The sequence below is a fragment of the Papaver somniferum genome, unplaced genomic scaffold (assembly GCF_003573695.1).
Source record: "Papaver somniferum cultivar HN1 unplaced genomic scaffold, ASM357369v1 unplaced-scaffold_81, whole genome shotgun sequence".
Classification (NCBI taxonomy): domain Eukaryota; kingdom Viridiplantae; phylum Streptophyta; class Magnoliopsida; order Ranunculales; family Papaveraceae; genus Papaver; species Papaver somniferum.
Window position 1 is genome coordinate 196,687 of NW_020651082.1, and position 14,819 is coordinate 211,505.

The following is a 14,819-nucleotide window of genomic DNA, read 5'->3' on the forward strand; positions in this document are numbered from 1 at the left end:
GATACACATAAGTGGAACCAAAAACTAATCAATAAATCCTTTCCTCACATAATTGCACAATCTATTTTGAATATCAATCTGTTTTTAGATAGGGGAAAAAACTTAGAACAAGATAAACCTAGATGGAAATTAACTAGGAATGACAACTTCACAGTAAAATCCCTTTATGATAGACTATCTGGAATGCATGATATTAACAGAGATAAGGGATTATTTTGGAAAAGATTCTGAAAAGCAGGAATGTCGCAAAGAATAAAATTGTTTATATGGAAATGTATGAACAGTGTCCTACCAATGAATCAGATTCTTTCATGTTATATGCCTGATGTAGATGAAAATTGCATATTTTGTCATGATCATATTGAAACTTTAGAACATCTTCTCTTTGAATGTGTGTATGCTAAATCAGTATGGAACCTCCCTCCTTTCTCAGGGGGAGTTAATAAAAACACTATGCTTTTGTCATCTAAGGAACACTATAACCAATGGCAGGTAGGAGGAGACATTTCGACTGAGACAAGTGCAACTAAGTGCTGGTTCATATGGAAGGAAAGGTGCAACAGAGTATTTGAAGCAAAAGCTACATCCTCGCTACAACTTTCAATCATAAATCAAAGACACGTGAACTATTGGAGCACTACTCAAGGAAATATGGACCAACAAACAAGTTGTACTAACTCAGTAGCACAACAAAGTGTCCCCTGGAAGTTACCAGACTCTAAGTGCGACAAGATTAATTATGATGCCTCTTGGGTATCGCATGTTAATAATGCTAGTTATGGACTAATTATGAGGAATGATGCAGGTGATGGAAAGGCAGGAAAGTCTAGAATCATTGAAGCTTCAAGCCCTGAAAAAGCTGAAGCTCTAGCTCTTCTACAGGGTGCTAGAGGGCCAAAAATGAAGACATGTCTAGTTTCTGGTTGGAGGATAGCCGTGAAAGATCGGTAAATTTCATCTGTGGAAAGGAGATTATGATGGGAATGGAGGAATCAGAGAATTCTGAAGGAGGCTATGAAGATAATAGAAGCATTTAATAGCGTTCTAGGTTCCAAATTCATCCTCAGAACTGACAATTCAATGGATGACAGATTAGCGGTGGAAGCGAGTAATCTTCAGTTTTTAGTTTTTGGGAAGAAGATATGCTTCCTTCTTTGATAATCTTATTAGTTTGAAAGAAGGTAGTAGTACCAATGTATCAGGCAGAATTGTAGGTTTGTTGTCGAATGATCACAACAGGGCATATCATGTAGTGATAACTTGACAACATTACACCTGCTTCTCTGCTCTTTCGCTTTTATTTCTGTGTACTTTGTTTCAGTTTTCTTTTGGTAATATATTTTCATCTGTACTATCAAAAAAAAACGAGTAAAAAAATTTATTTGGCAATCAGCTCTACCAGTGAAAAAAACAAAAATAAAATGAATTGACACTAGAAGAGAAATTAAATGGTTCAGATGAGATTGAGTTTCAAGATCTGCGCATCAATCATATAAATATAAGCTCCCAGTTTAGATTATATTAGATTAGACAAATATATATAGAGAGAGAAGTTGTGAAATCATAATTTAACAAAGCTATACTATAAGCACTCTGGCAATATCAAAAGGAGATTTCCATATCTTCTTGGCTCTCATCTAATAGGGGATGCACCGGACCATGATAATGTCAAGTTCTTATTTAGTAAGTACTTCCCTAAAAGAACCATCAGAAAGCTTGAGAGTTCCATGTCTCCATCACAGCCTAACGCTTAAACTTGGGTTGAACCTGCAACGCATGGTTTCCATAATCTTTGTCTCGCCCAGGAGTATCCTGCACATTCCCTTGAAATTAGTCCAAAATATTGGAAAGCTTGTTCGTGCAGATGGAAAATTCATAACTGAACTGAATAGCAGCTTCTCTTGCAGATGGAAAATTCATTTTAGAAGTACGATGACATGTAGATGTCCATAAATGCCACCAGACAACGCAACAAATGTCTTTCCCACTCGAAACGAAATGGAGAAATAATGCACACAAAAATATGAGGATAGCTAGAAAACAAATAATTTTTAGAAATCAAAGGGGTATAGAGGACAGCAATAACCCTGCAGATTTTGTGAAACAGCACCAAGGTTCTAAGCAATTGCATTATTGTTGTAACCATGATTCTAGACACCGTAGCGCCTCTCAACAATTTTCTGTCAAGGCGCCTCCTGCCCATAAAATTGCAAATAACCAACTCCTAGGAGCATTTTTGTTGAAGGTAAAGGCATTATTTTTTTGGTAACTGTAGAAATACCATTACCACGGAGACCTAAGCTTGAAAGAAAGATATTCTAAATCTTCAACACACACAAAAAGGGAGATGATTGACAGCTCAGTAAGTAAGAGTGTCTATCGAAGAAGCAGGTACCCAGTATGAGGAAAGCTTTCTTTTCTTACGATTGACACCTCAAGACACTGGAGGGGTGACCACCTCACCTCACTGAACACTTTTAAAAACATAATCAGAAGAAACACAAGTTTAGATTATATTAGATTAGACAAATATATATAGAGAGAGAAGTTGTGAAATCATAATTTAACAAAGCTATACTATAAGCACTCTGGCAATATCAAAAGGAGATTTCCATATCTTCTTGGCTCTCATCTAATAGGGGATGCACCGGACCATGATAATGTCAAGTTCTTATTTAATAAGTACTTCCCTAAAAGAACCATCAGAAAGCTTGAGAGTTCCATGTCTCCATCACAGCCTAACGCTTAAACTTGGGTTGAACCTGCAACACATGGTTTCCATAATCTTTGTCTCGCCCAGGAGTATCCTGCACATTCCCTTGAAATTAGTCCAAAATATTGGAAAGCTTGTTCGTGCAGATGGAAAATTCATAACTGAACTGAATAGCAGCTTCTCTTGCAGATGGAAAATTCATTTTAGAAGTACGATGACATGTAGATGTCCATAAATGCCACCAGACAACGCAACAAATGTCTTTCCCACTCGAAACGAAATGGAGAAATAATGCACACAAAAACATGAGGATAGCTAGAAAACAAATAATTTTTAGAAATCAAAGGGGTATAGAGGACAGCAATAACCCTGCAGATTTTGTGAAACAGCACCAAGGTTCTAAGCAATTGCATTATTGTTGTAACCATGATTCTAGACACCGTAGCGCCTCTCAACAATTTTCTGTCAAGGCGCCTCCTGCCCATAAAATTGCAAATAACCAACTCCTAGGAGCATTTTTGTTGAAGGTAAAGGCATTATTTTTTTGGTAACTGTAGAAATACCATTACCACGGAGACCTAAGCTTGAAAGAAAGATATTCTAAATCTTCAACACACACAAAAAGGGAGATGATTGACAGCTCAGTAAGTAAGAGTGTCTATCGAAGAAGCAGGTACCCAGTATGAGGAAAGCTTTCTTTTCTTACGATTGACACCTCAAGACACTGGAGGGGTGACCACCTCACCTCACTGAACACTTTTAAAAACATAATCAGAAGAAACACAAGAGATGGTATTTGCAGAGAAACGATACATAGTATTTCTATTATTGAAAGGGGAAAAATCAGATGCAAGGAAAAAAAAAAGAAACCATGCGAAGTCATTCAGCCTAGGACAGGATTTAATAGTCCCAAAGTTGAGACCAAAAACGATCAAAGGATTGAATAACTATGAGTAGTGACTTCCTAATAAGCTAAATTTCAGTAGTGACTGCCATTTGAGAATCCCATGATCATCCTCCCAACTAGTGTGTTTCAACCTAAACATATCAGCCTCACATGTGTTTAGCGATATCAAATAGTTGATAAAGCAGAAAGGTATAAAAAAATGGTGAAGCTTCAACAAGAATTCTACTGGGTAGGATCTAACATTCAAACAAAACAAGGAGAAACAGCATAAAAGATGGTGCGGTATATATACCTCAAAAGGGTTCCACCCACGTAAGAAGTAGCTGTAAAGACAACCAAGAACTACACCACCTGCTACACTAGCAGATAATAGCTGAATCATTTCAATATCAACCTCTCTATTGATAGCTTTTGTCCTTTGTGCAAGTTTAATTTTATCAAGACCTACATCACCCTAGAGACAAACAAATAAAGATGATCCAAATCAAAATCAGAAATAAATAAACAAAATTGATTTTTAAAATAAAATGAAGGGAATAAAAAAAAACCTGTTTTTCTGTGGATTTCTCAGCAAAAGAAGAAAACGTCCTACTAAAACCCTCTTTTCTGGTGGAATTCTTAGCATTAGTCAACATCCTAGCGAAACCCCTAAGTTTGTTTGCCATTTCTGCAAGACAAATTAGAAAAAAAAATCAATTTTGTTTCTTTTAACCCTAAATTATTCATGAAACAGAGATGATGAGAGACGAAGAGAAAATTACCTGGCAGTCGATGGGAAAAACTATTAGATAGGAAGAAGAGGGAGATTTCTGAAACGATTTCGACGATCGAATTAAAAACCCTAAGAGAGAAGAACCAGCCTCTATTTAGATCTAGTCTGAAACTAATCCCTTCCTTTATATATAAGCAGATAGGCACACATGGTATCGAATATGATACCATGCACTCCATCTAATCACGTTAAGTTACTTTTTCCTATATAACCGTCGGATCATGACATCAACCACACTACTTAATGATCGAACAAAATCGAGAGATGATGCCACATCTGATTTGCTGCACCATGCAATCAACTTAGCACCGTTGTATATTGTTAGCTTGCTTGCTTAGCATCTAGATTCTAAACCGTCAAACTATGTGTTTGGTCTTTCGATCTACTTCCGACCAGGGACGAACCCAAAGTCAGGGAACTAAGTATGCACACCCGTACGCATACCTCCAAATCCAGTAGAAATCACGGAACTATAGGTATGCGTATCCGTTTGCGTACCATAAAGTCTTCGGTATGGATCAAGAGCTTGTTTTGCACACAACTTCTTCGTCTGAACTCGAAATGACCTCATTCTTTTTGCATTCTTTTTCTCTTTCAATCCTCTTCAATATAGTGATGAGAAATCTTTAATTTAAATGAGTTAATCTTGGTATTTGGCCCGTCTACGATGAATTGCCTTTTCAATGGTGCTTAACCGGTTCTCTGTTTTTGGAGATTCTCCCATCTCGCTAACTCGTCTAACATTTGAGTCGTGCCTTGTATAAAATTTTTGTGCATTTGAGGTCATATTCTCAATCAAACTAGTTGCTTGCGATATTGTCTTCTTAGTGAGTGAACCACCAGCAGCTGCATCAATCAAATTTCGTTGCTCTAGAAGTAATCCCTCATAGAAGTATGGAATGATGATTGTTGGGGATATGTTGTGACGGGTACAACTTTCCAATATATTTCTGTACCTATCTCAGTATTCATAAAGAGACTCCTCAGTAATCTGACGAATACTACTAATCTTTTTACGAGCAGATGCTGCCTTTGAAGCAGGAAAATATTTCTTTAAAAGTAGCTTTTTCATCTCAGTTCACGTTGTAATATTCCCCGTAGAGAGGTAATACAACCTTTTCTCTGTTGACTCTATTAAAGAGAATGGGAAAGCTTGCATCAAATCTGTATCACTGTCTTCGGTACTTTGCTAAGACTTCTCATCTTTTGTTGAAATTTCCGAAGATGACGGTTCGGGTCATGATATTAACCACACCACTTAATGACTGTACAAAATCCAGAGATGATGCACACATGGTATCGAATATGATACCATACACTCCATTTAATCACGTTAAGTTACTTTTTTCAACATAACCGTCGGATCATGACATCAACCACACCACTTAATGATTGAACAAAATCCAGAGATGATGGCACATCTGATTCCTGCACCACGCAATCAACTTAGCACCGTTGTATGTTGCTAGCTTGCTTACCTAGCATCTGGATTCTAGATCGTCCAACTATGTGTTTGGTCTTTCAATCTACTTTTGGTCAGGCATGAACCCAGAGATCTTCCAAGGATATGGCTAGAAAATCACTCGTTGCCAGACCGGATAAAGGACGGGACAAGTTCTTTTTGAAACGAATCGCATAATTAATTAAGATCTATAAAATACTAGAAAAAAGAATAAAATATTAAGGTCAATAAAATTAATAATAAAAGAGCAATGCTCAAGAATATTACTTATTTTAGGCCAAGGCATAGAAACATGTGAACTCGTTCAAGATGTATCAATCATGTTCCTTCCCAACTCAGCCAAACCCCACGAGTTGTCTGCTTCTGTTTTGGATCAAAATACCCTCCTAGTTTAGTTAGTGTTAGAGAATATGAGATTTTAGTTTTTGTTTCCTAGTGAAATAATGTTTTTTTGTTTACAACTTTAGTTTAGTTTGTTATTTCTTGTAAGCCAACCTAAGGTTATATCTCTTGTAAGACAGGTTATATAATCAATATATATATAAACAAAACTTTACATATGGTTTTATCACTTTGAGAAACCTATCAAAACTCAAAACCTGTCTTGGTATCAGACAAGTCGATTCTTATACGACCTATAGGGTTTTCTTTTATCTTCTTAATCTTCTCTGATTTTTTCTTCAGCTACTTTGTTTATATCTTCCTCAATGACCTTTTCTGCAACATTTTTTGTCTATGTAGATTAAGCACCTTTTGAACGTCTCCATGGTGTTATTTCAGAAAACCTAGTGGGTGATAACTATTTTTTTATGGAAATCTCAGTTCACGCCTTATTAACAAGGCTATGTGAAAAAGCGGGGGTACAACAACCACACCCAATATTTCGCTTCTGTATGGACAAACTCCGATATACTTTTATAGAGAATCAACTAGACAGTCAGACTCAATCTAGAGAAAAGTATATCAAAGAGTTTATATCTCAATATCTCGATTTGATATATACTCAAGCAAATAGAAATCTGCGAGTCTTAATCAAATACTAGAGATATAACTTGGATGGTACCAAAGACCAATATCCAAGTGTCAATCAATTTAAATCAACAACCAAAAGGTCGGATATTCTAATTGATTGAACAGCGCACAACCTGTGACATTTCAATTATATAACAAAATATAATGCGGAAAAGAAATAACACAAACACCAGAATTTTGTTAACGAGGAAATCACAAATGCAGAAAACCCCCGGGACCTAGTCCAGATTGAACACACATTGTATTAAGCCGCTACAGACACTAACCTACTTTAAACTAACTTCGGTCTGGACTGTACTTGAACCCAAATCAATCTCACACTAATCCAAGGTACATTTATGCTCATACGTCTCTGATCTCAGCAGGTTACTACGCACTTGATTCCCTTAGCTGATCTCACCCAGAACTAAGAGTTGCTACGACCCAAAGTTAAAGACTTTTATAAACAAATCTGTATCACACGGAAAAGTCTACGGTAATAGATAAATCCGTCTCCCACGAATATACCTCCGAGTTTTGTTTTATCTTTTGATAAATCTAGGTGAACATGAACCAATTGATAATCCGGACTTATATTCCCGAAGAACAACTTAGTATTATCAATCACCTCACAATAATATTAATCGACGCTGCGAAAGAAGATATTGTGGAATCACAAATGATGAGACGAAGAAGTTTGTGATTACTTTTTATCTTGCCTATCGGAGATATCAATCTCTAGCCAATCCTTACGATTGTACTCGTACGATAGAAACAACAAGATCAGATCACACAACTACAAGAAAATAGTATCGTTCTGGATTCACAATCGCAATGAAGTCTTTAAGTCGTTAACCTGGTTTAGAGAAGAAACCAAAGGTTAAATGAGAATCGACTATAGATTACACAACTAGTATCACACGTAATGTGTGGGGATTTGGTTTCCTAGTTGCTAGAGTTCTCCCTTATATAGTCTTTCAAATCTGGGTTTGCAATCAATGTTAGCTTGGTAACAAAGCATTCAATATTCACCGTTAGATGAAAACCTGATTAGATTCAAGCTAATATCTTTCAACCGTTAGATCGAAAACTTAGCTTGTTACACACAAATAAAATGCACGTTTCTAGGCTTGTGTAACCGTACCCAAACATGTACATTTGTTGGTTCAACAATAGTTAACCAAATGGTTAGCCATATGAGCAATTTCATATCAATCATAGACTTCTTCACCACAACTAGTTCAAATGACTCAAATAAACTAGTTAGAGAGTTTTTCAATTGCTTAGATCTTATGTAACTACACAAGACACAATTGAAGCAAAAAAGAATTGATTCACTCGAATCGGTTCATGAACTTTATAGCCACGGTTTGCAAAAGAATTTCTTAGTTCATATAAACATGAGTTCAAGAACAATCTTCTTTAGATATAACCAACTCAAGTTCGTGGACTGGGTTCGAGACCTTAGCTATAGTAGATTAGAAATCAAGACTTATAGTTTTGATCACTAACATTGACAAACATGCTTGAGATAGCAACGCATGCGAGTTCAACCGAGCAATGCTCTAACAATCTCCCCCTTTGTCGATTTTAGTGGAAAAACTATCAATACATATGGAATACAAAAAATAAATAAATTAACCTTTGTATCTCCTATTCCACATGTCTAATCTTCAACATTGCTCGAAATCTTCGTCACTTCCAAGTACTCTAATGATACCAAAGGTTGTAAGTTCAGCATCATCGTTGTTGAAAATACGTAGCTATAACAATGAGAAAACATAATTCTCGACCATTGTTATACAGTGTCATAATATCATTATACAACGTCAAAGTTCAATTGTATCACAACTTCAACAACAATACCGTGGTGATATGTATTACTCCCCCTTAGTCAATACTCCATCTCACATGGAAACCGATCCCCCTTACATAATGATCTGAAAACCATATGTATTTGTAGTGTGAACTACATATTAATTCTCCCCCTTTTTGTCAATAAAATTGGCAAAGGTACAAGAACGGGATTCTAAGGAAATTTCCGAAAGAGACATTTCATGACCAAAAGAAAGCACATATCATCTTATTTAGATGCAATCATAAAGCCGAAGCTAAATGCATTCATCAAGGAGTTTAAGATACAAGATAACCCCTATAATCCCCACAAAGATTTGACAATTAAGCACAAGTTCACTTAAGAACTCTCCTCCATAATATGTCATTCCCGAAAGAACAACAAGAGCGACCTTAATTTCGAAAGAAAAGAAGGATTTATTTGGACATAACAAATCTTATACAAGTATGAATTTGAATCCAAAATACTCAATTAAATTAACCACAAGAGATCCTGTGATTAATTTAATCGGAAATGATCAACATAAATGAACTGATGGAGACTCAAAAAACACTCAATTAGATTGATCACAAGAGATACCATAATTAGTCTAATTGGAATACACAACCAAACTAATTACAAAAAGTAATCAATTTAATTGATCATGCTCGACATATGAAAACTTACGGAGCAACAACTAAATAACCAAACAAGATGATTAATTTAGTTGAATAAGCTCGACATAAAGTACCTCACGGAGCAACAACTAAGCCAAAACAATAACTCAGTCGATAGAGCTCAACATAAGACACCTTATGGAACAACACAGTATATACACAAAATTGTGGATCGGAGATCGACCTAATACCGTGGAATAAGCAAGGACTCATTCTATTTTCCATCACCATTTGCACAATGACATACAATAGACATAATCCTTGAAAAAAATATTTTAACCTATCTTCCATTAATAATTGACATAATAAGCTTAACTTTTGTATTGTCAAAAGTCCATTCATTCTTTTATCAATACATGCATATCGATTTACGAAAGACTTTACTTTTGACAAGATATGGGACAATCACTGTTCACGGACGCAAACACACATATCCCATAACAAATTGCAATAAATTCATAAAGATTAATACTGCAATAATCATCTTCCAAACAATTTTATAATTTAAACCAATAAATCTAAAAACATGAAGAGGAAAACGTTGGACACAGCTATGTGTAATCACAATAATGGCTATTCCAAGCTCTAGTTATTCTTCTAAACAAAACAAGAAAAAATATAATTTACTAGGCATTGTAGAGCTTTCTCATAGCATCTACTGAGAATTCCTTCTCATTATTGAAAAACCCATTGATTATGGGATCGTTCAATTCCTCAAAATCTTCAGGATATCAGTCAACTCACTAAGTTCTCTTTCTAGCCCACGCAAGCTGTTCTTGGTTAGAGACAACATTTGTTCATAATGATCTATCTCTTTTAAAGCCGAAACAATTGAGAATTTAAATTGTTTTTTTTGTTGGTGAAATCTTTCACCAAACCCCTGAAGTTATCATCAAGTTGATAAAAAGACAAGAGACGGTTAGAGGAAGAACCTTCTCCGCTATTTGTAGTATTTACTTTCTTCACCCTTGAGGAAGAGATTCCTTTACACATATACACATTAACTTCTTCGACTGCATCCCTGCTTATGGTGCCTCTAGTTATATGAGCCATGAAACTGTATGTTTTAGGAAAAAAGAAATCTACAAATAAATTTGTCGATAGACTTATGAATGACCAAACCCTAGAAGAGCAAATCTTATGTAGTTTAATGATCAAATATCTATATTGTTAGGAGAATATTTTCTTAACAAACATAAATACAATACTTGAACCACAAAGATGCAAAATCTCATTTTCTCAACTTAGAGATGAGGATGCGAATGTCTCTGGAACTAGACAGTGACGTTGTGAGACAAACGCTCTCCTTGTTTCTCACATAGTGATTTACAAAGGTTTGTTGTTGTTTATGGGTGAAAACTGTTTCTGCAAATTTTAGTAATTTCGGTAGGTGGGTGAGAAACAAATCTAAACCCTAAACAAATGTATTGTACGGGAGTACTTTAGATTCAAGAGATCAATCTGTACAAATCTGGCCTAAATCAAGAAATGACCGTTCTAGACTTGCTTCGGTCACAAAGTGGAGGAGAAGGGTTGGTTTAGGGAGGGAAGCGAATAAAGTGTTGAGACTAGAACAATTCTGGAAGAGTAATGTTCGACTTATATCAAAAGATGAAAGCTTGGGAAGCTTGCAAGAGTTGAAAGATTTTGGGAAAGCTGGCAAAGTTGTTTTTCAGAGTATTGTAGTTTCTCCGTGACCAAACTTGATGTCTGGTAGAAATAGGTAAGACCTATTTATACAAGTCGAAGTGAAACATATCAGCGCCACTTTTGGCATGTGCCGGCATTGGCCCTAGGTTGCATGGTTTGGCAAGCTAGGATACCAGCGCCACTTTTGGAATGTGCTAATGGCATGTGGCGGCATTGGCCCTAGGTTGCATGGTTTGGCAAGATAGGATACCAGCGCCACTTTTGGAATGTGTTAATGGCATGTGGAGGCATTGGCCCTAGGTTGCATGGTTTGGCAAGCTAGGCTACCAACGCCACTTTTGGCATGTGGCGGCATTGGCCCTAGGTTGCGCGGTTTGGCAAGCTAGGCTACCAGCGCCACTTTTGGCATGTGCCAATGGCATGTGGCGGCATGATGGTTTTCAAATAGTGATTCTAGTTGTAGTGGTAAACAGGGTCTTTTCAGACTTGTGAAGAAAACAATTTTTATAGATTTAAATTAAACAGGCAACTAAATAAAATATTTCAAAATTTTGGAGAAAAATACCAAGACTAGGATTCCACCATTGACCCATTAATTGATAAACTCTAAATAATATTCATGCAATTCTATCTTTAAAAATAATTCTAATATTTGCCTCAAATATATTCTTGAAGTAATAGTTGTAATCAACGAGTATAAAACATCAAAAGTATTTAAAACCCAGCATGCTTCATCAAATTAATTCATAACTATTCAATAAGAACTAATATTTCAATTCAATCCCATGCAAATAATCAAATAATAATAATATTGCAAATAAATAGTAAAATTAGAATTATACCAATTAATGTGGAACAATGGCTTCCTCCGTCGCCTTGGCTAATGGGGTTTAGCTCCTCATCCCAAAAACACACTCACAAGATGTATTCATGGCTAAATAAGTGTTTTTATTGATGATTATATGATGAAATAGGAATTAGCAACGCTGTAAAAGTGTTACAGCGTCACTGTTACAAATGGTGCAAGTGCTGAGAAGAAACGATAGAACTAAAGTGCTGTAAAAAAACGACTGTTGGAAAGAACGATACAAGTCGTGTGCTGTAAACAGCGACACAACGTGTTCTGGTTTTAAGACTGATGAAGAACGACTGCCTTAGCAGGTCTGTTCTTCCTCTTCTTCTTCCTCCTTGAACATCAGCAGCAACAGCAACAATCAATGGTATCTTCCTCGTTTCGGCTCTGAACTCTCTCCTATTTCTCTCTAAACTTTTCTTTGATGTAAACCCACCCTTATATAGCCCAACAGATCCATAAATCTCGACTAAATATGCGATTATTCTTTTTCTTCTTCTCATGCAGTTGAAACGATAATCGCTTCTGTTGAGATTTTTCACGTGTTGTTGGCTATAAAATAGCTACCAAACTCTTCCATAATCTTGAATAGGACCATGTACATGTTAATCCAGCGTCAAAGTCCTCCAGAAATCTCTCAAAAATATTCTAAAAACCCAACAGAGAACACGTACTCTGTTTTCCCTTTCTTTGCTTCTCACGGGTATTCCAGCCCAATTTTCCGGGTCCAATTGATTGTACTGGGCTTGTTTAGTCATGCAGAGTCCATACGTACCAAATACAGCAATTGAATCTCGTTAAAACTCCAACAAAATTCGATTATCAATCTGCCAGTGAACTTCCCGCCAATTTTCTAATTCAAAACGTGAAGAAGGTGGGTTCCCTTATCCTGTGCTGTTCTCCCTTTAGCAGCTGTCTGGAAATAGGTCACCCCTTAGTAATTAGGTTACCCCTTATCCAAAATCGAGGGTCCGTATAGTGATTTCTCTGGGACATTTTCCGCACTTTTTTCGGAGTTCCTCCGGGTATTCCTGGGGTACTTCCGATAAAATTCTGGGGCGCTTCCGGCACGTTATCAACGGAGGTCCAAATGCCGCATTTTTAGCCAATTTCGCCGCAAAAGCTTATTTCTCCAAAAACACCTAAAAAGACATAAAATAACCAAATAACTACAAAATCGAGCACTAACAATATAAACAATTGGGACAAATTAGACACGTAAATGCGTCTATCAAACACCCCCAAACTTATTATTTGCTAGTCCCGAGCAAATCAAAACTACAAAATAAAATCCTAACTCACTGTCGCAGGCATCGTCGATTGCATTTAGCGTATGAAATAAGCCTTTAAACCCCTAGGTGGCCCTAGTGGCCGAGTTATAGTCTCGGGAGGGCTTACCAGAGATATACCCACAAAACCTGTACTCCTAATTGGTCACAAGTATCCAAAGAGCTATGAGGACATACATATTCTCAACCTATCTCCAAGTAAGTAGAATGCCAGAGAAATTAAAGGTGTCCGCTCTAAAGCTGACTGAAGAAAAGGGGAGACACATCTGCACGACTGCTAGATAAAGAGATATCCGCTATACAGCTAGATAAACATTGTAAGATGCGTCCGCTGCTTTACAGCTGGATAAGATTAGGAGAGAGATAAAAATGAGAGGGACATCTGCTATACAGCTGGACTAATTACGTGTGATGAGTTAAACCAGTGCTAGAAAGATCTTGTGCCAGATTGAAAGCAGACTAACAAAGCAACCAAATGTATCTTTCTTCGACTCTCTCATAGTGCTCAGTAGAAACAACATCTTCTTCGGTCTTCAACTGTTGATGATAAAATCTCGAACCTCATAGAACCTTGACAATTAACTTTTCTCTTCAATTTCTTGCTTGACTTATAAATTTCTTCTTCCCTATGGCCTTATTGAACAAAAAGAACGTAATGATGTTTCATCATTTTATTTTTTATTTTTTTTTCATTTTTTCATTTTTTTTTCATTTTTTTTTTAAATAAAATAGAAAAAATTACAAGACAAAAATTTACATGGCCATGAGAGAAGGACTTTCAAAACTTGGATCTTCGCAACTTGTGATGTCTTGGTATCATGGATTCTAACAACTTATATCATTTGCTCTTATAACTTCAACTTTGATTTTTGAATTATTCTTTTCTATTGTTGCTTCTAAACCTTAAAACGTCTTCACTTTCTTCATAGATTTTGATGTTGCTCCGCTTGTTGATGATGATAAGTTTCTACTGAGAGAGAGTCGTAATCCAGTAACTAAGACTACATTGTGAGGTTGCTTTGTCTTTCTGGCATTTCCTTCTGACCTACTTGCCTTTCCATCATGTATGGTTAGGTCCATCACGGTAACCCTCTAAAAGGAACAAGTTCTCTCCTGAATTTCAAGGATCTCAATGTCTTTTTCTCTAATGTCTCAATAAGTTGTTATCTCTAGCATTCCAATTTCTATCTTTTCGGTGAGAAACAATATGTAAACTTAGCTAACCGGATACCATGTGACGCTAGAAGTTTCAAAAGTGCAACTAAAAAGCTAACAAAAAGTTTCTTCCCCACCCCCAAACTTAAATCTAACATTGTCCTCAATGTTTCGCATGAAAGAACAGTACCAAAAATATAAGTAACATGAGGAAATAGTAAAGAGAGAGTTCGGAAAGATAGTACCTGAGTGAAGTGAAACCAAAAACTGAATACAAAAATTATACAACATACAAATCGCCTCGATGGTCAATCAAGGATAAACAGGGTCCTCCAGAGGGACCTCCTCAACATCATATGTAGGAAAAGGATCTAAAAAGGGCTTCAATCGCTGACCGTTAACCTTCGAAGAACTACTACCATCCAGTGTCTCGATCTCAACAGCTCCATGAGGAAAAACAGTGTGAACCATAAAAGGACCCGTCCACCGAGAACGT

The 14,819-nt window shown here is 36.4% G+C and overlaps 2 protein-coding genes across 2 annotated transcripts; one reads left to right on the forward strand and one right to left on the reverse strand.

Annotated features, from left to right (window-relative positions):
• The first annotated feature begins 240 nt into the window (after nt 1–240).
• On the forward strand, nt 241–951 carry LOC113345454. The gene has a single exon (XM_026589232.1). It carries the CDS (start codon nt 241–243, stop codon nt 949–951), a length of 711 nt encoding a protein of 236 aa, XP_026445017.1.
• A 537-nt stretch (nt 952–1,488) lies between these two features.
• Nucleotides 1,489–4,507, reverse strand: LOC113345503. Its single transcript, XM_026589271.1, has 4 exons — nt 4,382–4,507; nt 4,169–4,287; nt 3,913–4,074; nt 1,489–1,812 (listed from the first exon to the last, which is right to left on the reverse strand). Exons 2-4 carry the CDS (start codon nt 4,283–4,285, stop codon nt 1,744–1,746), a joined length of 348 nt encoding a protein of 115 aa, XP_026445056.1. The 5' UTR covers nt 4,286–4,287; nt 4,382–4,507; the 3' UTR covers nt 1,489–1,743.
• Between the last annotated feature and the right edge of the window lie 10,312 nt (nt 4,508–14,819).